The sequence below is a fragment of the Chionomys nivalis genome, chromosome 5 (genome assembly GCF_950005125.1).
Source record: "Chionomys nivalis chromosome 5, mChiNiv1.1, whole genome shotgun sequence".
Lineage (NCBI taxonomy): Eukaryota > Metazoa > Chordata > Mammalia > Rodentia > Cricetidae > Chionomys > Chionomys nivalis.
In genome coordinates this window covers 6,558,042-6,582,482 of record NC_080090.1, presented here as the reverse complement: position 1 = coordinate 6,582,482, position 24,441 = coordinate 6,558,042, and the positions used below count along the sequence as shown (strand labels likewise).

The 24,441-nt window shown below is 39.3% G+C and overlaps 2 protein-coding genes across 9 annotated transcripts in view; one reads left to right on the top strand and one right to left on the bottom strand.

The window, feature by feature from the left end:
• The window catches only part of Gpatch2 (G-patch domain containing 2), a 185,240-nt gene extending 183,134 nt beyond the window's left edge, over positions 1-2,106 (bottom strand). For 7 of the 8 annotated variants that reach the window (XR_009057133.1, XR_009057134.1, XR_009057135.1 and 4 more), the window contains exon 1: positions 1,957-2,106. Coding sequence is in view for 4 of the 8 variants with exons in the window: in XM_057769632.1 (XP_057625615.1) it covers positions 1,957-2,018 (62 nt within the window). In the remaining 4 variants the exon portion in view is untranslated. The remainder of the gene's footprint in view (positions 1-1,956) is intronic. The other variant, XM_057769630.1, reaches the window with a different exon arrangement.
• A 244-nt stretch (positions 2,107-2,350) lies between these two features.
• The window catches only part of Spata17 (spermatogenesis associated 17), a 177,835-nt gene continuing 155,744 nt past the window's right edge, over positions 2,351-24,441 (top strand). The window contains 2 exon segments of the mRNA XM_057770146.1: positions 2,351-2,384; positions 2,387-2,465. Of these exon segments, the coding sequence (XP_057626129.1) occupies positions 2,351-2,384; positions 2,387-2,465 (113 nt within the window).

Here is a 24,441-nt window from a genome sequence, read left to right as displayed (position 1 = left end):
ATAGATTCTACATTAGTCAGACATAACGAGTACATCAGGGCATTGAGGAATTTTCTCTAAGCACACTAGAATCATACTGCAAATCAGTCCCTTAGAGAAGTTATTTAAATTAACTTCACCTCGCTGTCACCTCATCTAATATATAAAGAATGCATTGCACTTACATGAAAGCTCATGAGATGACATACATAGATAGAACCAACACCAATTAACAACTTACTGGTAGCAACCATTAATAGCAAGGGAATTTGACAATTTGGATAAAACAAACATGCAAGGCAGTTCAACGAATGGAACAAGGACGAGGAATTATCAAAGCCTGGGCAAGGCAGCACGAGCCTATAATCCCGGTACTGCAGAGGCTGAGACAGGCAGATCACCAGGTGGAAGTCAGCCTGGGCTCAGAACAAAACTCTGTCACAGGGAGAGGAAGGGAAGGGGAAAGAAAGAGGGAGCACAGTAACAAGGGGGGGGGGCGCTGAAGGGTTGCACACTTGTGCATACACACAAGAAAATAAAGGGTCCACTTTTGGGGAACACATCTCTTCGGCCAATCAAGACGTACTTTAAGAATTTCTTTCAAAACCAGAAACTGGTCGGTGCTGAGGACACTCTTGTCTCATTAGGAATGAAGAGTTTTCCCTCAGGTTAAGACAGTCAGTCTAGCAAGCAAATCCCATTTCAAGTAACAGACCAGCAATGTGCAGAGTCTCTGTGCAAGACGGGTGATGAGGAAAAAGGGCCAGAGGTGTTTGGTTTTGTCAGCTGTCATACAATTTCCTTCCTCTCCAGGAAGCCCAAACCAATGGACTGAGCACATTCCACCCCACGCCTCAGAGACACCGAATCGAGAAAGCATGCTTGAAAGGAAAGACCAGGACGTTGGGAAGCCCCTTGATCAAGGTCAAGTGTACATCATGGCCCAGCATGTACAGGTGCCAAAACTAACACAAGCTAACACATTAACAACTATGCCTCTTATCCCAACCTGACTACAGCAATTAAAAATGGCCCATTATAAAAGCATTCTCCATTTTACTAACTGAAAGTTGGGAGAATTTAAAAGTCACGAGAAAAATCGACACTCGTTAAAAATTCATCTCTAGAGTGAAGAGATCTAAATACAGCACTGGACGTAAAAATGTTCAACTTTTCCGTCATAGGGAGGCAAAAGGATCTGCGATCACAGTCCAGTCGAATTCCTTGGGCTTTTTCTGATTCTGCAAACAGGTATGGGCTTTAAAACCGCACTTCTTTTGACTTATCGGTCAGATTTTTACGTTTCAAGATTGTAGGCAGGATATCCACTTTCTCATTTCACTTTGTTTATCTGCAGGGGAAAGTCTTGGGAGAAACGGGGTGTGTGTGTCAGGGGCGGGGTCGACCACGGGCTCTCAACTGAAGAAAATCCAAAACCTAGCACTCGTGGGCACTGGGAAACTTAGCCACTTTGCTCTTGTAGGCCTGCGACAGTCTCGTATCACGGGGATACCAACAGGATAAAGTATAATTTGCAAAAAGGCAACTTGAAAACTTGAAAAGCAATAGGTCATGGTCACTAAAGATCAACTCCAACCCAAAACTTAAGGCTGTTGGACAACATCCATCTCTCGAGAACTGGGACAGAACCTTCTAGGTAGTGGGAAACTTCTAGGTTTTCCCTAAACCGTGCTGCGCAGGGAGTATGGGAGCCTGAAACTTCCAGAACTGTGGATTTGTGTAATTGCATCATAATTTGGTCCCAGGTGACCAGTTTAGCAGGGGCGACGGGGACCAGGCCTGATGTGGATTTCTGGAATTCCATCATTCGTGGAATTTGGTCCAAAGTGACCAGTTTAGCAGGGGCGACTGGGACCAGGCCTGATGGAGCTTAGCGCGGTCGTCCCTGGTCCGGGAGCCCCGCGGGGCTACCCGCCTTGCGCGCCCGCCCAGTCCTCAGCGGCCCGCCGCTCTCACCAGCTCTTCCCGGCGGCGGCAGCGGCGGCTCCGATCACTGGGCGTCCGGCGGCCCCGAACATCAACGACACCCAGGAGCGCGGCCTCGAGGCTCAGGCCCGAGGACCGACTCCAACTCCCGCAGCCCCAACCACTTCCACACAGCACTTCAGCATTTTGAGAAGAACTTCCGGAAGCGGGCTGGAGGCGGAAACCGGAAGCCGGAAGCGACCATTCGCTCCCCTTCGCTTGGCGGCCGTACCTGTCGAGCAGTCCTGGAGGAAATAGGAGACAGTCGGCTGAAGTCAGTTCTCACGTAAAAAAATCCGAATTCTCTGTTCAGTCACTTGAAACTGACACAGAGTGAAAGGAAAGGGGAGTGAGCAGGAAGTTCACTTGGTTCAGCCCAGTTGTCATGGAGACCCATAGTAACAACTTTGGTAAACCCCAGGCCTGGAGGCCATGGCTACTTTAGCTAAGCTTCAGGCTCGGTCGTGCTTTCTAGAAACTCAGTACTACTTTAGGAACCGGTGAGTAGTGGAAAGAGGGGTTGCAAAAGAAATTTACTGTTAGCAAATTATTTAATTCAGGAAATATCCTCACAGTTTTCCCCATGGGGACTCAAATGTGATAGGAAGTATATATTACACAGGTGGATATTTTTATGTGTGTATATATATATTATATATCATACCATATATATTACAATACACATGCAATAAATACTGCATGTATATATTGCATAATATGTTGTATCATAATATATAATAATATAGTGTGTATATATATATATATATATATATATATGAGAGAGAGAGAGAGAGAGAGAGAGAGAGAGAGAGAGAGAGAGAGAGAGAGAGAGAGAGAGAGGTCACTAATAGGCTTTTATGCTCTAAGGAGAAGTCCAGCATAGATATGACTATAAAGTGAAGCCCCTTACTGGGGAAACTGAGGCAAGTGAATCACTGTGTCTGGTCCAGCCTTGGCTACATAGAGAATTCAAGACTTTATATGGGAGTCTTTCTCCAAACACTGTTTTTTCTTTATTTAAAAATCATCCCTGAACAATTTGGTTTGGTTAAACTTATTTTCCATGTTAAAGGTTTAGCGGCCCAATTGATGTTACCCGGGCTACCCAATAAGTTCCACGAGTGCAGAATGTCAGTATCCAAAACGGAATTTTAGCTTCTGTTATCTCACAGACATGGAATTCAATTGTTCTGGGATTCATCTGTCTTGAAGTGAACGTTTCTAAACCACTGTGACAAAATCATTAGTGCCTGTAAGTGAGCAAGCGCCAAGACAGCATTCTCCACCCTGCCAAACACACCCAAATGTCCTGTCCATGGAAAGGGTCCTTTAAACAGGAAGCAATGGGCCAGCAGTTTTTCTAACTTAGAAAAAACCACGAAAAGAATATTACATTGTGATAAAATGCAATGGTCTAGCAGACCAGTGGGAAAAGATGTCAATGTGAGAGAGTCCTGCTGAGCAACCCTTACCATAACTACATCTCACCTGTGCTCTTGTTGTTTCATCATGTACCACTAACGACTACCAAGGGCAGAGATTCAGTATCATAGCTTTTGTGAGACAGAATGGATCTTCCTCATGCTAGGAGTGTTGCTTTTTTTTTTTTTTTTTTTTTTTCGAGACAGGGTTTCTCTGTAGCTTTGGTGCCCGTCCCGGAACTAGCTCTTGTAGACCAGGCTGGCCTCAAACTCCCAGAGAACCACCTGCCTCTGCCTCCCGACCTTAACTGTTATTTCAGTCTCTAGTGTCTTTTCTACTTCCTGAAATATAATAACCATGATAATTATTTGCCAGTTAATTACTGAAACTCTCAAATAATCATCTTTAGATAAGCATACAACAGCTGGATTCTTGTGTTTAGCATTCAGAAATTCTTTTAACATCCACTTAGAGTTATGTGGCAGTCTTGTTTTTGTTTACGGCATCGATATATAATTGAAACAATCCCATCCTTATAGCAGCCAGTTATGGAGCCATGTTGTTTAAAGAGGAATAGGGATGGCACTCTTAGGTCAAAAGCGAGCTGTCAGTTTCTTTCTGCTAGCTAGCATTTACAGTGCCGGGCCGCGCTATGCAAGCTGTTGGAGGAAACAAGTCATTAGGGATCATGCTCAGCTGCAGATCCTGTGTACTTAAATACTGAACTTCTGGGAAGACTTGTCCACTAGTGCAGTCGGTGTGTAGATATTCTGAGGGTGACCAACCACTTCCTGACTGGATTAGAGAATTAGAAGGAATACATACCTGAAATTGTAGAGAAGAACAAAAGCTTGTCAAGGGAGGTCACAGGAGAAAGGTGAGCACATAAAACATAAACGTGGGCTAGAGATATTGCTGAGAAGATAGTGCTCCTGCTGCCAAGCCTGTGACCTGAGTGATCCCCAGGACCCACATGATGGAGAGAGAAAACAGACTCCTGCGAGGTGTCCTCTGACCTCTTCAGGCATATACATACTATAAATTAGAAATAATAAATAAAATGCATTAAAATTTTGAATTAATGTGTTTAAAATTAAAGGTAAATTCCTTGAAAAACTGATGTTTCCCAATGGTGACTGGGTATGTTAGTTCTTCTTGAACTTTAATGTGCTCCAGAATCATCTGGGAATTTTGCTAAATATCTAGGTTCTGATCCAGTGTGTCTCAAAGACAGAAAATCTGCACCGCTGGCAGGAACTCCTGCAGGGCTCTATTTCACATTTAAAAGGGAGACCGACCAGAGGGAAAGAGCTGTAGCACTTTATCTGCACTTCTTCAGCGTTCTTCTGAGTTCTACATTTCTTCCCTGCTCTTACAAGGAAAGGGAAGGGAACATCTCTTTGCGTGCACACTTGGTACAAGGTCACCTAATGCTGTACACTTGCCCTGGACGAATTTCTCTTTCGATCATAGTGGTCTGGCTGGCGAAGTAGGAGGAAGCACCAAGCTCTGCTAGTCTAAATGGCTTGAGAAAGCTGCTGCTGAGAATCCATTCACAGGAAGGGACCAGTCCTATGTTCATGCCATGCTTCTATGTCCGTAACAAGGTAGGGACAATATTGTCTCTACCACATTACTGGCACTAGAATAATGCTGAAGTAGAAAGATGATTTTGTTGAGAAAATATATCACTAAGTCACAAGGTTTGTCGTTTCCACATGTTAACTTTTTTTTTTGGGGGGGGGGGGATTTTCGAGACAGGGTTTCTCCATAGCTTTTTGGTTCCTGTCCTGGAACTAACTCTTGTAGACCAGGCTGGCCTCGAACTCACAGAGATCCGCCTGCCTCTGCCTCCCGAGTGCTGGGATTAAAGGCGTGCGCCACCACTGCCCGGCAACTTTTCTTTAAAATTGTATTTGTAATATTAATGTTGATCTTGCTAGGCATTTTGGCTTAGTGTTATAACCCCAACACTTGGGCTAAATAATGTGTTCAATGTCAGCCTGAACTAGTGCATGAAATACTATCGTTTTGTTTTTTTTTAAAAAAAAAGATTCTTTTTATCTCATAGGAATTATATATTCCCATATTTCTCATTATTGAGGCACATTTGGAATGCTTTAAATCATAACTAAGAAAATTCATGATGGGTTGATTTAATAGCTTCCCATTCATTATTGTGGGTTAGAGAGATGGCTCAGCGGTTAAGAGCACTGCCTGCTCTTCAAAGATTCTGATTTGTATTTATTTTAGGTTTTTAATTAACTTAATTTTTTATTCTCATCAGAACTTAATACTAATTAGCTACTACTGTAGCTGTGACTAAAAGAGTCATTAATTAAAACACTTTGTGGGCATCTAACTGTTGCTGTTCTAAATATGGAGAGTACCACAGTCCACAGAAAGTCATGAGGGAAACAGAGCATGGACAGACGTAGCGTCATCCTGGGATAAGGGTGGCAGGCCAGAACCAGGCAAGGTGGACACCTGTTCCTAGACATGCTGATCTGCTTAGAAGAGACTGGGGGATGTTTGGGATATCTGAGAACCGTCAGAAAGAACTATTGGAGATACGAGGTAGCCTTGTTAGGCAAGAGCAGTCTGCATCTGGAGTACCAAGTGCCAATACCCTGTGGCTAGGAAGAGTCAAGAAGATAATAAATTCAGCCTGGTTAGTCTCATTGTCAACTTGACACAAAGAAAAAGGGAGAGCCTCAATTGAGGAACTATCTCCATCGGATTTGCCTATACGCATGTCTGTAGGGCATTTGTTATTTGCTAATTGAAACAGGAAGGCCCACCCAACTATGGGCAGTACCAATTCTAGGTGGACCTGAACTGTCTAAGACAGATAGCTGAACAAGCCAACAAGCAATGGTCGTGCAAGGTCTCTGCTCCAGTTCCTGCCTTCAGGTTATTGCCTTGAGTTCCTGCCTTGGCTTCTCAGAAGATGCACTTGAGGCTGTAAACTGAATAAACTCTTCCTTCCTTAAGTTGTTTTTAATCAGTTTTATCACAGCAGCAGAACAGTAAAGTAGGACAGAAACCAGTGTTCTGAAAAGATGCCTACAATTCAGAAGGGCAGGCTGGGCCAGAGCCTCGGCGTCCTTAATGAGACAGGGAACCATGGGGATTTTCAATAAGCGCTGGCACTGCATAATTTCTGTCTATAAAAATAATAGGTAGTAAAATAATGTCTGATTTATTTTTAAATTGAATAAGTAATTTTGCTTCTGTTTTCCCTTTTTTATTGCCCACTCTACTCCCATATTTTATTAGCTTAACATTTTGTGGCTTGACTTTTGATTCTTAAAAATTTTTAAGTTACTGATGTAGTGACTTTTAATCCCAGCATTTAGGAGGCAGAGGCGGCAGATATTTATTAGTTCAAACCCATTCTGGTCTACATTGTGAGTTCCAGACAGCCAAAGCTACATTTATAAGCTAATTATAGTTACCTTATGTGATGTCTTTTATTATTCATGTATTATAGCTGAAGAAAGTCAGGTTTAGTTAGTCTAAATCATTTGCCAAAGATCAGAAAGCTTAAAGACTGTATCTCAAAAAAAAATTAAGTCAAATCTATTTCAATAAGTTAAATTAATATTTTAAACAATTTTGAAGTGTATATCATAAATACACAAAAATATTCATGATCTGCACAAAAGTCGTAACACAGTTTTGCCTAAGAGAAAAATATATGTATGTGGACATGAAAAAAAAAAAAACAGTTTCTGAGGAAGAGGGCTTGAAAATGTATATTGACAGCCTTAGGAATCAGATGCTCAACAGAAGTACCCAGATCTCTTAACACCTTTAAGAGAGACTGGTGGATTCATAGATAAGGGAGCAGACTGAGAGATCTAATTATTAATAATACCTGCTATGTGAAAAGCTCGCTGATGTTTCCAAACACAATGTAATGTATGGTCTGAAGATAATTCAGTATGTAAACTGCTTGCCATGCAAGCATTGGGACCTTAGTTCAAACCCATGGAAAGCTGGGTATGCTATTAGAGCTTTTCTAGTGATATCAGAGACAAAGAATATCATAAGACTTGTGGTCTACCTAGCATGGCCTCAAAAAAAAAGTGGAAGACATGCAACCTGATATTGTCCTGTGGTTTCCACATGTATGATAGTGTGTATAAGTACAACACACACACGCACATACACATCACATTGCATCATACACATCACGCACAAATATTTTTAATGTAATTATAGTTCCCTTATGTAGTAGCTTTTATTATTCATAGATTAAGCTGAGGAAAATCAAGGTTAGTCTAAATCATTTGCCAAAGAGAAGAATCAAAGATGTAGTAGTTTGATCTTTTTCTGTGCACATTTGTACTTGGTATAAGCAATACGTAAATGCTTAAATTCTTGCATTAAAGTAAGTACCTCAAATATATGAGTCTCCCCTGCCTTTCTTGGGTCAGTTTGAGAAACAGAATTGGTGGTTATAATGCTATCCAGAAGAGACTGATAGTGACTCATGGGTCGGTGCTCTGCACCAACCTTCAGTGCACTGTTGTGAATATTTCCCTGCTATTTCCATCACTGTAGGAATTTGCTTCTAACTCCACATAGCCAATTTCTAGTGTGATTAAGATGATTCAGTGCTTCAGTGCCTTCGGTTTGGAAAATTATTCAAGTTCTATTAGCATAAATAAATAGCAGCTCAGTTGGGTAGATATGAATCTGCTCCTTTGACTCTCAGTTCTTTACAGAATTTTCTGTCACACCTTGATTTTAATGAAAAAGTATAATTTTTTCAAGTCAATAGAAATATTCTGTGTGGAGGTGCAGACTCAATTCCAATCCTTACTCTGTTATTCTAACTTTGTATAAACTCTTGTACTTTTGCTCTTGACAAACTCTATAGATATAAGCTCTGTCATCTATAAAAGAGACAATGCCTGTATGTTGACTGGGAAGGAGAAATGATCTTCTAAGCATGTGCAAGTTTATAATTACAGGAATTGAGGAGAATGAAGTATAAAGGGAATGGATAAAAAGGCAGTTAATGACTTCACTACGTACTCCAGGTTGTTCTCTTTGTTCACTGTCAATTTTAAAATTTTATTTATAAATTAGTTAAAATCTTCATTGATGTGTTTATAGAATAGATGCATCTGTAATAAAGTATATGATTATAAATGTTCAGCTCAAACACTTTGGATAGTTTCATGAAATGCCTGTGTAAAATTCATTCAGGCAAAATAATTCAATATTTGATCTAAAATTTTATTTTTTAAAAGGTTACTAGTAATAAGGAATATATTCCTAAAACCAACAGTTAGTATCAGACATATTGGTGACATAAAAGAGATGACTCAATTTCAAGAGAAAAATAATTAATCCTGCCTATTCCTGGTGCTCTTAAAGACAGTTCTCAGCTTGCCAATCTCCTCTCTATTAATTCTTATAAAAAAAGATGACTAATTTTCACAAGGTATGAAAAGGCTACCCAGGTAAGCTGCATGTAATACTGCATAGTTAATGAGTGATTGGCTATCAGTGTACTGAGGAAAAACCTCATAAACCATTTAAGAAAATATTAGTTTGAAATATAAATATTAAGATACCAGAACAAGAACAACTGAGAGGTTGGAACTAATAATATCAGCTTTAATAAAAATATATTAACAGCATTTACAAAGATAATAATTAGAGGGGGAAGGAGTACTATAACCAATTTTTAAAACTTTTTAATTGATTAAGTAATAGATGAATTTAAAAACAGATTAAGTGCTCCTGAAAAGAAATTGTTTTAGGATAGTGAACGAGGGAAGAATCCATAAATAGATTAAAACTATTAATAACTAAAAATAATGTGATAAGAATTACCTGTCAGATATGTCAGTGTGCTTCATAAGTGATAGGCACCGCAGGATTTAGAGTGTGAATTGAAAAGCTATCTGTCAATGACAAAGGAACACTAGCAGTAGAATTTACTAAGCCAAAGGAAGAATGTAACTCTGAATGAGTCCTACATGAAATGTCTTCAAAACACACACTGTCTTAGCTACTTTTCTCTTGTTTGGATAAGCAATTTCTAGAAAACAGAGTGGCGGGGTTCCAAAGGGTGAATCCATGATCATCATAGTAAGAAGCATGACAGAGGCATGGTGCTCCAGCGATGACTGGCTGAGAGCTTACATCTTGATCCATGAGCTCAAGGCAGAGAACAGCAAGTCCACCCCCAGTGACAAAGCATCTCTAACAAGGCCATACTTCCTAAATCTCCTCCAATCAGGTCCACCAACTGGAAACCCAAGTTTTTAAATCTATGAGCCTATGAGGTCATTCTCATTCAAACCACCACATTCCCATCCCTGACTTCCATAAGTTCATGCCCGCATCATAACACAAAATGTATTTAGTCCAACTTCAAAACTTCCTACAGTTTCTCACAACCTCAACACAGTTTAAAACTCTGAAGTCTCTTCTGAGACTCAAGGTAATCTCTTAACTATAAACCCCTTTAAAATCAAAAGCAAAAAGCAAATTACATACTTTGAACATACAATTACACAGACTATACATTGCCATTCCTAAAGATAAGTAGGGGGCTTAGTGAGGAAATACTGGACCAAAGTGTGGCCAAAACCCAGCAGGACAAAGTCCAAATCCTATGGTCCCATATCTAATGTTAAAGGATTTAGACTACTCCTTGAAACTTGGCTGACAGAAACACATTTCTCTCTTGGACTGCTTCCACTCCCTGCCTGCAGCACTCCTTGCTGCTGATTTCTCTGAGGCAGACGGGTGCTGGTAGAGTAGCTGAGCATTTTCATCTTGACCCACAAGCAGGAGTCAGAGAGAGCAAGAGCAAGTATGAGTCTTTAGAAACCTAAAAGCCTGACACTAGTGACACACCTCCTCCAACAAGGCCGCATCTCCTTAACCCTTCCCAAGCTGTTCTACCAACTGAGTACCAAATATTCAAACATATGACTTTATGGGAGCCATTTTCATTCAATCCACCACACATTCATTAACATATTATCCAGCATAATTTTAAGAATACTAAGGAAAAAGTTTCTCACAATTTTTGGTCTAGATCGAAAGTGAAGAAGTATTTACTAAAGAAAGACTGCCATAGGATACTTCGCCTCTTCAACGTATGAACTTAGAAGACAGAAAAATTAGTAATTGCTCACTATTCAAAACAATTTAAGAATCCTAGCAAAGTTTCTTGCTGTAATGAGGAGGCGAAAGACATTTCTGACATCTAAACACACCGAGTATGCCATCTGTGAGCACTCTTCCAAAGAAACAGACAATAGATTGTTCATCTGTAATCAAGTGAAAGTATAATCGGGAAGAAACCTAAAGAAGGATAGGGGAGACAGACAAAAGGGTTTAACCAGCAGTGAGCATGTCAGCTGGAGCACTTAACATTTTAACTGTAATGAGCATCACATTACTAGGACTCCGAAGATACCTTCTGGTATGTTCTCAGGGGAATTCATACGGCACCGTACATGTTCTTTCTAGACATCTCTGGGCAAATTGAAAAGTTCCTTTTCAGTCTTCTGAGGAATGCCAGGCAATAGTCTTGAGGATTGTTGCGCCAGTATATGTTGCAGTTTGTCTTTTATTACTGTGATCTAGTGCCTGAGATAAACTAACTAATGGGTGAATGACCTTTTTGGCTCTTGGTTTCAGAGGGGACAGTCTGGTCACTTGACTTTATGCCCCTGGCCAGCCAGAGCATATGGCAGAAGGGATTCTTCACTTCACGCGGGCAGGAAGCAGAAAGTATAACAGAAAACAAGGATTATAATGAGAAGGGGTCCCTGTGGCCAACATCCTCCAAGCTATGTCCTGAAGGGGACTCTCGCACAGCACAAGCTCCTTTCCGGACCCCAGATTAGGTACAAAGCACACTCACACATCTGTTTTCTCAGACAAATCCTTTATTAAGTGGGGAAGAAAACCCTTCAAGTGACTGCTTTTTAATTCTGACAGAAAAACATCAGCAAATGACATTACAGGTGTCATTCTTCTAAAAAGAAAAAGGGGAGGTCTATCTCAGAATGGGCTAGAGTATGGTGATAAAGGACATGGGGACAGGGAGAAAGGGGAGACTGCAAGGGAAAGGGACAGAGATATTTGTCCAGGAGGGACAGTGTTACTGCCTCTGGATAGAGAGAAGACAGATGTGCCACATAGGCAAATGGCGGTTTATAAAGGTATAGGGGAAAACCCCATGTTAGGATGAGTTGTCTAATTTTAATTGGACATGTTAATTATAGAACTAAAGGGAGCTTCTGATTGCTGGACCTTAGTAGTCAGCCTCAGGAGGAAGTGACCAAATAAGGGAATAGACCATTGTGGCTAGCTTTAGTAATGTAATCTAACAGTTTTTTAGCAAGGCAGAGGGAATGGGGAGAGGGACAACATGTTCAGGCGGGCTAATGTTCTGTCAGGTCCCAGCTCCTAAAGTTTCCACAAACAGCACATATAGCAGCATCCTAAGCATTCAGACAATGAGCAAATGAGGACCTTTCCTATCCAAACCCCATATTAGGTCCTTTCTCCAGCCTCTAATGTCAGTTTCCTCCAGCCTGCCTCAGCCCAGGAGAAGGATCTCTCAATACACTCTCAGCACTTCCCAGCCTGCCGCCATTGCCCAGACCTAAACCAGCAGCAGGGTGGGATGATTTGACTTTGATGCAGTGATATGCCAGTTTGTTAGTTATTTTTAACTTATTATATTTTCTGTTTGTACTGGGAATGGAACCCAGGGCCTGTAGAGTGTGAGAATGCACTTACCACTACATCTAAGGTCTCGTTTAAATTTTTGGTAGTCAAATTAGTGAAGGTGTTCTCCTAGCTTTAAGGATTTTAGTCTTTCTTGGAATAGTCTTCCCCAACCAACAATTTTAAAAGAACTCTCATTCGATTAAAGTTTTGCTGTATTCTTGCTTTGTCTTCTGACTACATTTATGTATATGTGTTGTTTGAGATGAATCAAAATATAAATGTCTCAATAGCATTTAAGGAATAGACTGTCCTGTCCTTAATAGTTATTAAATATTGCAAATAGTAAAGCAAAAGCACACAGGTTGTAAGGGAAGACAGATATGGTGGCTCACACCTATAATCCCTCTACTTAAGAAGATGAGGCAGGAGGGTTGCTATGAATTTGAGATCAGCATCAAAGTAAAGAAGCAAAACTTTCAAAATAATTACTAAAATTATCCATGTCCTGATCATTCCATAAAGCACTCACAGAAAGGGATTTGGAAATGTGAAGTGAGGCCAGGGTTGGTGACACACACCTGGAACCCAAAACTGGGAAGGCAGAAGTGTGGTGATATGGAGGTGAAGGCTATCTTCAGACAGGTATGGAATCTGAGATTAGTGTGGCTAAATGACAACCACCACCCCCTCAAAAAGGGGAGAAATAAAAATGAATAATATTGCAGAAAAGAGGGAAATGCACTGTAAACAGAGACTGTTCTTTCGTTTCCCAGCCACCCAGACCTGATTAATCACACAAAAATTATATTAATTGCAACACTGTTTGGCCAGTGGCTCAGGTGCACTTTTGACTACATCTTACATCTTAAATAACCCATTTTTATTGATCTGTGTATTACCATGAAGCTGTGGATTACCGGTAAGGTTCTGGCATCTTTCTGCAACTATGTGATGTCTTCTGATTCTGCCTTCTTTCTCTCTGTATTCCCTTTAGTTTTCCTACTTACCTATATTCTGCCATACCATAGACCAAAGCAGTTTCTTTATTAACCAGTGGTAATAAAACATATTCATCATATGCAGAGGGGAGTCCCACATCAATGAACAATTAGGTAATATAAATTATTATTTTAAAATACAACAGTATCATTTTCATAGCACCAAAATCATGTAATTTGACTCAAAAATGTCACTTTTTCTATTGTCCATATAATAATGAACTTGTAGGTATACAATTTGTGTATAAGATAATTTTATGTATGATGTTTTTCATGCAAAGGTGGTCTTTAAAAAACTATTTTTGTAAGAAAAAACTGGGATCGATTTGTACCTCTGTATACATATGATATATACACAGCAGTGTAAAAAGGGGTTAAATTGGGTTGTTAAGATGTCTTAGCTGGTAAAGGCTCCCACTTCCAAAAACCATTACCTGAGCTTGATTCCTAGGTCCCACATGGTGGAGAAGATAACTGACTCCTAGGAGCTGTCCTCTGCTCTCCACATCCTTCTCAGGATGTGCACATGCACACACAAATGTAAGTTTCACATGTGTGCATTTGTACGTCATGACATGAAAAAATATCCTTGAAACAAATTAAGGTAAAAATGTATTTAGTGAATTTTAGAGTGTAGGAATTTATAGATTCCTAAAGTATGGATCTGGAAATAAAGCAATCTTTAAGGATTTAAATTGAAAATCGGGGGATGGAGGAGATTAGAGTCTTGGTTATTTTTCTGTTTTAGTTACATTTTTATGTTTAGAATTAAGTAATCATAAACTATTTGTGAAATAAGCAATATGAAAATATGTTTTAAGACAAAAGTTTTGTTTTGAAACCAAAATTAAATTGTGCATAAAAACATTGCTAATCAAAATGTTGGCCCTAACCTTGACAAACTAGATTAAGAAAACGTTCTTTTTAAATTATTTTTAAGCACAGTGTAGTAACCAATGTAGGATTTGATCTCAAAGAAGCAAACACATGAGATTATAAGATAATTGCCCTAGCCATTTGTTTGTTTTTGCCTGGATGTGATTTATGGTAAAATTCTGACCTCTTCAAAGTGGCGCATGTGTAGTATCTGGTGTCTGTTCATTAAGTCCCGGGGAAGCAGACAGGTAGCAGACTCTCACCTCTAAGCAGGAGTGAAGACTTTCCATCAGTGGAAACAAGCGCTGGCATGTAAAATGGTGCAGCTAGATAAGGCCTTTAAAGTCTCTCTTCCAGTGAGTTTAGAAATCAAGAGGAAAGCATGCATGTAACAACTTTAGGAGAAGTGACAATAAAACTTTTAGAAATTAAAACAGTATTTGAAATTAAAATTTGCCAGAATCTCCTCTCTCTCTCTCTCTCTCTCTCTCTCTCTCTCTCTCTCTCTCTCTCTCTCTCTCTCTCTCTCTCTTTCTCTCTCTCTTTCTCTCATTGGAAATAGTGGAAAGTCCTGCCTGATGGCCCATCACTGCACAAATTCTTCCCATACCAAACCCTCTATATAACCATATTCCAAGCGTCAACATCAGAAAATGAGTGTTGGCTTATACTTACTTCTGTTTCACTGTGAACCTCCAACTTTGTCAGTTTTGTTCATAATTTTTGAAAGATTTATGCCATCCTGAAACAAAACTATAGCATATCCTCACAATGTTACAGCTAAAGGATCCTATGTGCCCACCCCTCCAGAAGTACAATGGTTTTTTTATAGTTGCTGTGGGAGGTAGTACCATTTTCCTCCTTAGGGTAGCAGCCACTGATAATTTACCTATGCTGTAGCAAATAACCCAACCCATGATTGTGTAAGCAAGCCCAATTAAATGCCATGGTTTTGTTTGTTTTTAATTGTTTGGGAAGAAGAAGGGTATCTATGGTAAAGGGGAGGGAGTCGGGGAGAGTAGAGGGAAGTGAAAGTGATCAAAATTGTATACATGTATGAAAACGTTTACATGTATGTATGTTAAAGAAAAATGTTAAAGGATCCCATTTGTCCCATCTTTCTTAGTTATCTTGAATGTGGCATATTTTCTCTGGTTTTTATGATTTTTCTTTACCCTCTTGATTATTACAGGTTAGTTGTCTTGTATTCTCTGGGTTTTTTCCCTTGAATGAGGGCACATCTTTTGGGGAGGATTGGCATAGGAGTGATGCTGTGATCATCTCACTGTAGTGACCAGATTCTGTACAGTCTGGAGCTATTCTGTCACTGGAGGTTTATTCATTTCTGCCACCTGACAAAGGAGATGACTAAGGGATCTCCCACTAGAATAATCTCTTTCCTTTTCAATTAAAGAGGGTGCTTTAAAGCAGGTACTTGGAAACTGTATTTCCTATTCCTCATCCATCTGTAGACTTATGTATTATCAATGTGTGCTCATACTTCTGTCTTAGTGAGTCCTTTCTTCCCCTTATTTTAATGCTGGCCTTTGGCCAATGAGAACCATGTTATACTTTCTGCTGTGTTCTGAAGAACAATGGCAATGGGTTCTTGATCCTATTGCACGTAATGGCTTTGTGGGAGCCTAGGTAGTTTGGATGCTCACCTTAATAGACCTGGATGGAGGTGGGTGGTCCTTGGACCTCCCACAGGGCAGGGAAACCTGCTTGCTCTTTGGACTGAGGAGGGAGGAAGACTTGATTGGGGGAGGAGGGGGAAATGGGAGGTGGTGGCGGGGAAGAGGCAGAAATCTTTAATAATTAAATAAATTAATTAATAAAAAAATTACAAAGAAAAAAAAAAGACACAACTCCTCTGACAAAAACAAAGTATTCCAGTTTTCTAACCATCCATTTCTCCAAGGAGCCTTTTTTCCTTTTAGTACGTTCACCTTGCCATTGGGAGTGTTTCTGGGTACTGTTATCCTTAATAGGTAAAGCTAGGGACTGTGTGTGTGTGTGTGTGTGTGTGTGTGTGTTTGTGTCTGTATTAAGACACATTTTACCCCTGTGTTGATTTCTGTGTCAGTGATGGAGATATTAAAAGCCATAATTTCATTTTGAAAACGGTTTCATATTCAGCACCCTGAGTTGCATTCTTTGTACCCTGTTGCTCCTGGACTCCTGAACTCCAGCATTGCTCTTTTTTTTTTTTTTTTTTGGTTTTTTCGAGACAGGGTTTCTCTGTAGCTTTGGAGCCTGTCCTGGAACTCCCTTTATAGACCAGGCTGGCCTCGAACTCACAGAGATCTGCCTGCCTCTGCCTCCCTAGTGCTGGGATTAAAGGCGTGCGCCACCAACGCCCGGCTCCAGCATTGCTCTTATCCATATCCCAAACAGCTAGCACCCCAGGAATGCACCACCAGATCTGGCTTCAATATCCTGCAAGGATATCAAGTGCCTGCCCCTCATTATTCTGATCACGCTTACTTTATTGGGTTCTTTTCCCTGTGTATAACAAACTCCATCACCACAGAGGGTACTCCGGTCTCTGTCATAGATACCCTTCTTGATGCAGTCTGTCTCCCTGCCAACTGGGATGCCTTTCCCAACATGTGAGATCTGAGTAGCTCTGTTGCCTGCTCTCACAGGTAGACCCTTTCATCACCTTGCCATGATGCCCACAAGGCATACTTCTCATCCATATGTGCTTTCTAGACACATACAATGGCGTCATACCCCACTCAGCCCCAGTATGTGGGCATTCATCTTCCCCATGCAGACTCTAATAGCCCATATGGCTTTATTCCTTTGTACATTGCCCAGCAGAGACATATTTCCCATATCCATTACTTAAGGATTTGTTTAGGAAAAGAAATGAAGTGAAGAGTGGTAAATAAAAGATACTTTAACATGCACTAATAATAGAAATATTTGTGGCAAACTGTGATGTTTCCTGGTTATGATCTGATATTAGGGTCCGTTCAGGCCCATACTCATTAACCTGTTAAGTAACAACAATAGTAATGAGAATATTAATGAGAAACAAAAGTGGAGCTCCCAGTTCCTAACAGCCCTCTTTGTTGCCATCAAGTGCCATTTATCAGAACACAGTAACCAAGTATAGTTTCTCCCTTTAAGGACTAGCAAAATTATATGCAAAAGAGTCATTCTACACATCAACATATCTGATAACATACGTCAGCCAATGTTGAAATATTATTTCTATAGTCTAAAACAGTTGCTCATTGACTAGTAATGAAAGGGAAGAATATTGGGTTTGTAATTTTGTGTTTATTTATTCATAGCTAATATAGGTGGATCAGACTAAGTTCAGTCTGGAGATATATAAAAACAATATTTGCATATTACTAGGAAGATACTTACCCATATAATCTTTCTGTTTTTCTCTTTACTGCCAGTTTTTTGGCCTCTGACACGCACACATCCTGTTCAGAGTTACCATGCCTATGCTGGTGACAAGGCGACCAGAAACTTCCTCGCTCCTCTTGAAGTTTTATTGCATTGCTGTTAATACTCTGGGTCTTTTATCATTATTAATTCATTCAGTATTCACTGTGATAACACTGATCATAATGAATTTATTTCAAATCCATGTAGATGTCATAATTTATTCACTGCTATAGGGTTTACATTATAATCTGGAACTAATTATTTTACCATTAAAATAAAGTGTTACCCACAGTTTTTCATTTTAAATGTAAAATGTCTAGTGGTTCATGACATATTGTGTGAGTAATCAGCATCCCAGTGCTAACCAAAGTCTCTGTAAATTTTCTTTGAAGCAATGTTTTTTTTTTAAGAACAACAGAAAAATTTATCTGTGGAAGTAAGATTTCAGTGCCTAATTAAAACTTAGTGGTATGTTGGCTACTAGTAATTTTTGTATTTCTTCCATTTTGTGATATATATACATATTAATACAGCATACCTTTATTTATATACATCATTGTTAATACTATAGAAACTGATTAATTTGCCACTTGACTGGTGTCACCAGGAGAGATTTTAAAACAAACTCAGAACACTGTCAACTTGTCTGCTTCTATTCTGCATGTGTGGTGACAGAAATGATGTGCAGTACACTAACAGTGAGGGTAATAACTACGTGTGAACTCTAAAAGGTCTTAAGTGAGGCTGTGTACCTTATCCCTATCTCTCTTTGTTGCAGAGGCAGATGTCTGCAAACTGTTAGTGGGGAACAGGAAACTGGTTACAGTCATTTAAACAGACTGTTAAAATGGGAAGTAGATCCAGTAGAGACCCATTAGATGTTGATGGTAAATGGCTAATAGGAAGAGTCAGCTTTATCCTGTGTCTTGGGTTTTATCACATAGCTACCTTGCTGAATGGAATTATTTGTGCATTCTTCTCTGAGCTCCTTGCCCTATTGGGCACAGTATTGTTGTGTTCTTGTTGTGTGTCATAAATGACATTTTTACATGCTTTTCTATCATATCACGCTATTAACTCAGATACAATTTTAAAAGAAAAATGAAAGGCTCCTGCTTACCCCGTAGTCCCTTTCACATTAACCTTGTTGCCATGACATCCCATAGCATTCGATACTTGTCAATCATCAGTTCCTTTTTGATGTATTTCCATGCACCTGTATGAAACAGCTTTATATTTTTATCTTAAACTTAGGCCAGCTTTTTCCTTATTTATTTCCTTTTAAACTGTTATAAACCAAAGATTGTAACCTATGGGGATGTGTTGCTCACTGTCCAGAGTGATGATACTATATTCAAAGAATTTTATACATCTTAGTATTGCACAGCCTGCTCTGAATACCACAGTCTCCCGCCTTCATTTTCAGTCTTACATAGTTTCCTTATTTCTTCCCTCCTCTCTTTCTGTTTCTTCTGTTACATTTTATCAGCTTCTCCAGTGTACCAATTTACTATGTTTGGAAAAATAAAAAAGAGTAAAATATGAGCCCAGCCTTGAAGCCTTGAAAAATAAATATGTCATCATTAGTATGTAGACAGCTTTAAGCATGAGGATCAATCTACCTGGAGGTTGTAGTTAGAAAAACAATTCAAGGAGTAACTTTGCAGTTGAATGGCAAGGGGAGCATGGTTTATTCAGGAAATGAGTGGAATAGAAGGCTCTATTGTGAGTTGAAACAATGAAAGAAGATAAGGGGATTGTGCCTGAGCCAGATCAAGGTGGTTTGTTGGTATTCTAGGGGCTATGACTTTACTCATAAGTTTTGAGACATCATTTGAGGTTGGATATTTACAACTCTTAAGGAAACGATGATGCGGTTGGATTTGTTTTCAAAAGATGATTTAAGAGACCAGCAAGGCGGTTCAGCAGTAGAATTCTTGTCAAGTCTGAAGTCTTGAGTCCTTCCATCCGCAGGACCATGAGATAGGAGAGAACTGGCGCCTTCAAATTGTCCTCTGACCTGCACTTACTGTTCCCCTACCCCCAATAAAATAAATAAATAATGTTATAAAAATGTTTTAAAGATCATTCATCCCATGTGTGGTAACACGTGCTTTCCATCCTATGGGGCACTGAGCAAGAGGATTCATAGTTTTAGGTCAGGGCTACAGAAGCAGACCTGTTCCAAAAACGAAAACCAATCGCTAGATTGGATAAGAGACTAGAGTAGGAAAAGACCATTTAGGAAATAAGATTTTTGTGACTAATTAGTTTTAAAAAGGCGAAGGCTGAACTAATGCTGACTATTGCTTCTCAATCTGATGGGAGCCATTGTTTTGCTGACACTGCCATTCCCGATGGAGCAGGCTTGAGATGACTAGCAGTTGAGACATGTTTCTTTCCAGTGTTGACGCCGAGGCACCTAAGGAGCAATCCCAGTGTTGGCATTTTAGATACAGTGCTTAGGAGCGCTGCCTCTTTAGACACAGTGCTTAGGAGCACGGCCTGTTTGGGAACCTGTCAAATGATTCTTTAAATTCATCTTCCCCTGTTCTTTTCCAGAAATAATCACTTCCACTTGTGACTTTTTACCTTTAATATAGTATTCAATTCTTCACTTGTTTTAATTAATGTTATCTTCAGGAGTATTAGTTTGGAAGTTCATGTACATAGAACGTATAAATGTATATCTTTGAGAAGCATACTAGCTTACACACAGTTTTATGTGGTAAATAACTTTAAATTAATGAATAACTTATTGGTCAACTAGCATTTGTTTTTCCTATAACCTTCAGAGATAGTATTTTAAAAATAATATTATAATAAGTAAATTGATAGTATTTATTTGTGAACTTGGAGAGATAACTCAGTGGTTAAGAGAAGTTGATTCTCTTGCAAAGGACCCAGGCTTGGTTTGTATTCAATCCCACATTGAATAGATGACAGCTACCTTTAACTCCGGTTCCATGTGGCCTCCATGGGTACCTGTACCCACACGGTGTACATACATTCGGGAATATACACGTGAAGTCAAAATTCATTTTAAAAATCTTTAATAGTTTTTGAATTGGGGTATTGTTGTGTTATTCAGGTAGACTTTAAAAGCCTCGAGGACAGCAATTCAGATCTCTTTTCCTCAACCTGCTGAGCACTGAACTCCAGGAACCTGGTGTTCTGTCCTGAAATACTATCATCTTGCTATGGGTTGATACTGTTCACCAGCCTTCCCACTAGATTCTCTGTGGTGTTCTGCGAAATTTGCCTATGGTATTATGACTAAAATCTTAAAGAAAAATTGTAATTTAATGTAATTTAAGATTTAAAAACTTGACCAAAAATTCTCTTAAACTTAAAAATTGACTAATAGTTTTCTAAGAAATTTTGTTGGATTCTTGCGTTTTCTCACTTCCCTCATCCAGAACTAGCTCTTGTAGACCAGAGCTGGCCTCGAACTCACAGAGATCCACCTACCTCTGCCTCCCAAGTACTGAGATTAAAGGCGTGCACCACTGCTTCCCGGCTCATTTTCTCACTTTAATTGCAAAAGCATTGTGTGGCTGTTATAAAATAGCAATGAATCAGAGGTTAATAAATTCTAGTTTTGTTCCCCGAATTCTGGATTCTTCAGAGAACTACATTTCTGCAGTATCATATGCATTCTGTTAAATAGCTCCTTTAAATATGAGAATATAAACTATTATGCTGTATATTTACCATTATTATGTTATTATCTATCCATTTCAAATGTATCAATATAGTTAATTTTTTTTTCAAGAATTACATTGCATTCCATGTTGTTTCTTTATCAGTCTAGCTTTCATTAGGTTGCTCCTATATGGAGAAAGCACAGCTCTACTCTCAATCTGGTATGACCAGAAAATATTGGCCTTGTCAGGGTGAAAAGACAGCTGGTGTGGGCTCAGCTAATTATGTTCCACTGCACTCTCTGGACCTTCCCTGGGGTGGGTGCTGAGGCCTTTCAAGTTTTGTTAAAGCCTCCTTTGTCCTGGATTTCTTCAGAAACACCTTCAGGATTATTTCAGTGTTGTGGGTATGGATTGGTAGGGTCTCAGCAGGAGCAGTGGCCAAGGGTGAACCTGTTGGAGATGCAGGAACTACACACTCACCACAACATTTTCATTAAGCAGGGTTTTAGAAGCCACATCAGTATCAGCTCAAGTGCAAGGGCTTGCCCTCAGAGATACAGCATGTTTGTTTCCTTAAAACACAGCAGGACCTCTTCAGTGAAGGTTTGGCATGCTTCATTGTTTGAATAATGGTGTAAACTCACTCTTCATTGCATTTACATGAAGGATGCTCTATCTAGCTACTCTGTGTATTCAGAATCCAATATTCTCACTTTACTTGATTTTGATGATCTTGAAACACAGTCCTGATTTTGTTAATCCATTTGAGATGGGTGTCATGTAGCCTGAACTGGCCAAAGACTTGCTGTATGCCTGCGGATCCTTGAACTTCTGATCCTCTCGGAGTTTGGGATTGCTTGTGAGCACCCACACACAGCTTGTTGGCCCCCTTTACTTTCCTGTCTTCCCCATTTATTTCTCCTCCTCCCTTTATTTGTCTTTAAATAAGTGATGCCTTCTAATATTTGTGGAGTCCATCCTTAGATAAGAAATTTTAGAGGCGACACCCTACAACCAGATCCTTTGCTTTCAAGAAGCTATCAAGAATGGCAGAGTTTGCAACTAAGCTTCATTGTGTGACCTTAGGAGGTGGCCAAGGCTCTCAATGTTAGAGCCAGCATCATAGGCAGCAGCTCTGAATCCTGGGACTGTGTTTTTCCTGCCTTTACCTGGAGCAATTCCACACAGTGCTCACTTTCTACTGAAGAAAACACTTGATGAAAATAATACAAAGCTAATGTCAGGGCTTTACAAAATGTAAGAATTCAATTGACATGAAAATGTTCTTTCTTATATATATCTGACCTTTCCTTGTTTCACTGTGTAGCTTGGGTTGTCCTTAACTTTAAATCCATCTGTCTCAAGTTTTTAAATTCACTACCACACTCATGAGGATGGGACTTGGATGACCACTTTTAAAATACATCTTAAGTGTGGAGGGATAATCAAGTCTTGACAACCTGAGTTCAGTTCTCAACTCCCATGTAAAGATACCATGTGTGGTGGTGCAGCCGGTTATCTCAGCGTGGGGCAGCAGCAGACAGGGATTCTTGATGCTTGCTAGCCAAGCATCCTAACCTACTCATTGAGTTCCAGACAGTGAGAAGCCCTGTTCCAAAACAAGCTGGCTCCTGAGGGCAACCCTTGAGGTTGACCACTGGCCTCTTCACATACTTGCACGTGTAACCACACTTCCCTGAAAACACATAAATGCACACATGAGCACACAAAGATACACAAAGTGTAGAATATATTCAATGTTTTTCCTATTCTGTTATTTATTTTTGTAAAAGCCTTTACTTCAGAATATAAAAAACTATCCTAAAAGAATATATATTGTTTGTCCGTTGATCTATTATTTCAAAGTTACTTTCAAAGTTACTATTTCCTATATTTAATGTTTTATATGTTTGACTCCAGTTTTTGAAATACCTTATCAGATCTGTGGTTGTGTGCTATTCTTTTTGGGAAGGCAGACAGATAATGTAAAAAATTCTAAGGTTACTTTGTTTTTAATCTATCAGAGTCAAATGTAATTGCTCTCCTATTGTTTGATCTTAACGACAGTGCTGTGTTTTACCAATGTATGTCCTGTGTCAGCTGTCATCAGTGCTTAGGTACATTAACTGTTGGGTACCCTTGCAGTGTCTTCGTAGACATGCTTCTGTGTACAGCTGTGTACTATAAATGTATTTGAAAGCTGTGAGAGGGAGAGGACCAACAGATGAACAGAGTCATTTGGATGTTATCAGTTCATGGTTCTTGATTACCACTTTAACTAAAGATAATGCATAGGATGTGTCTTGTCTTTTTAAATTATTTTTAAAGTCATGTATGTGTACTATATTTACATAATTGTCTGTCCCTCTAACACCTCTTGTTTTTCCCCACTCTTTTTCAAATTCATGATCTTTTTTCTTTGTTTTTGTTATACATACACATAATATATAATAGCTATATTATATATTATATATAACTACACATAATATATACTAACACAAATATATAATAACTACTGAATTCATCTAGTGTTGCTTATATGTGTATGTGTATAGGGCTGACCATTTGCTACAGGATAACCAGTTAAATAGTTCATCCCTGTGGAAGACTGATTCTCCCTCTCTCAGCAGCCCTTTATTTCTTATAGCTGTTCTTCTGGTGGTGGGACCCTTTCCCCCGTTCCTGTTGGCTGGCCTATCTGAATCAGTGAGCTCCAGGTCCAGTGACTCTGTGAAAAAAAAAAGATGAAGGTGATCAAGGAAGACACCCAGGCCAACCTGTAGAGGCCATATACACATCTGTCCACCTGAACTGGATGGTCATTCAAATACAGGAACACAGTCAATAATAAGTGTGTCCATGTTACCAACTGTGTTCATTTAGCAAAGATGAGAGACTAACTGTAAGCTAACCACCATCTAAAAAAGTATGTTCTGTGTATCATTGTGCTATGACTTTATCAGTTGGCAGTGGAAAGACAAGATAATATTGACATCAATTAGGATACATTCATAAGATGTCTTGACTCAATGTTTTCTCATTGTAAGTCAGTAAAACTTAAGAATTAAGTTTCTTGTCTTTTTATAAGCCTGTGACTCACTCATTGAATTTTTTAATATACGCAGACTCTTACCAGAGTAGGTATTTTATAATAGATTCATTTGAATTAGAGGCAGTACATTTAGCTGATGAGTGAGTTAACTATGCAGGCATTTTACTTTGCATGATACATGTGTAGTGGCATTTAAACCATAAGTTCAAATAATTATGTTTTTAAAATACTGACAAAGTGGTACATTGTTTTTCATTCCCCTAATAAAAGTTGCTACCAAGTTAATTAGTAGCATAACAGATGATTATAAAAATAAAATAGGCAAAGCTGTTGAAAGCTCATGGCTTCACAG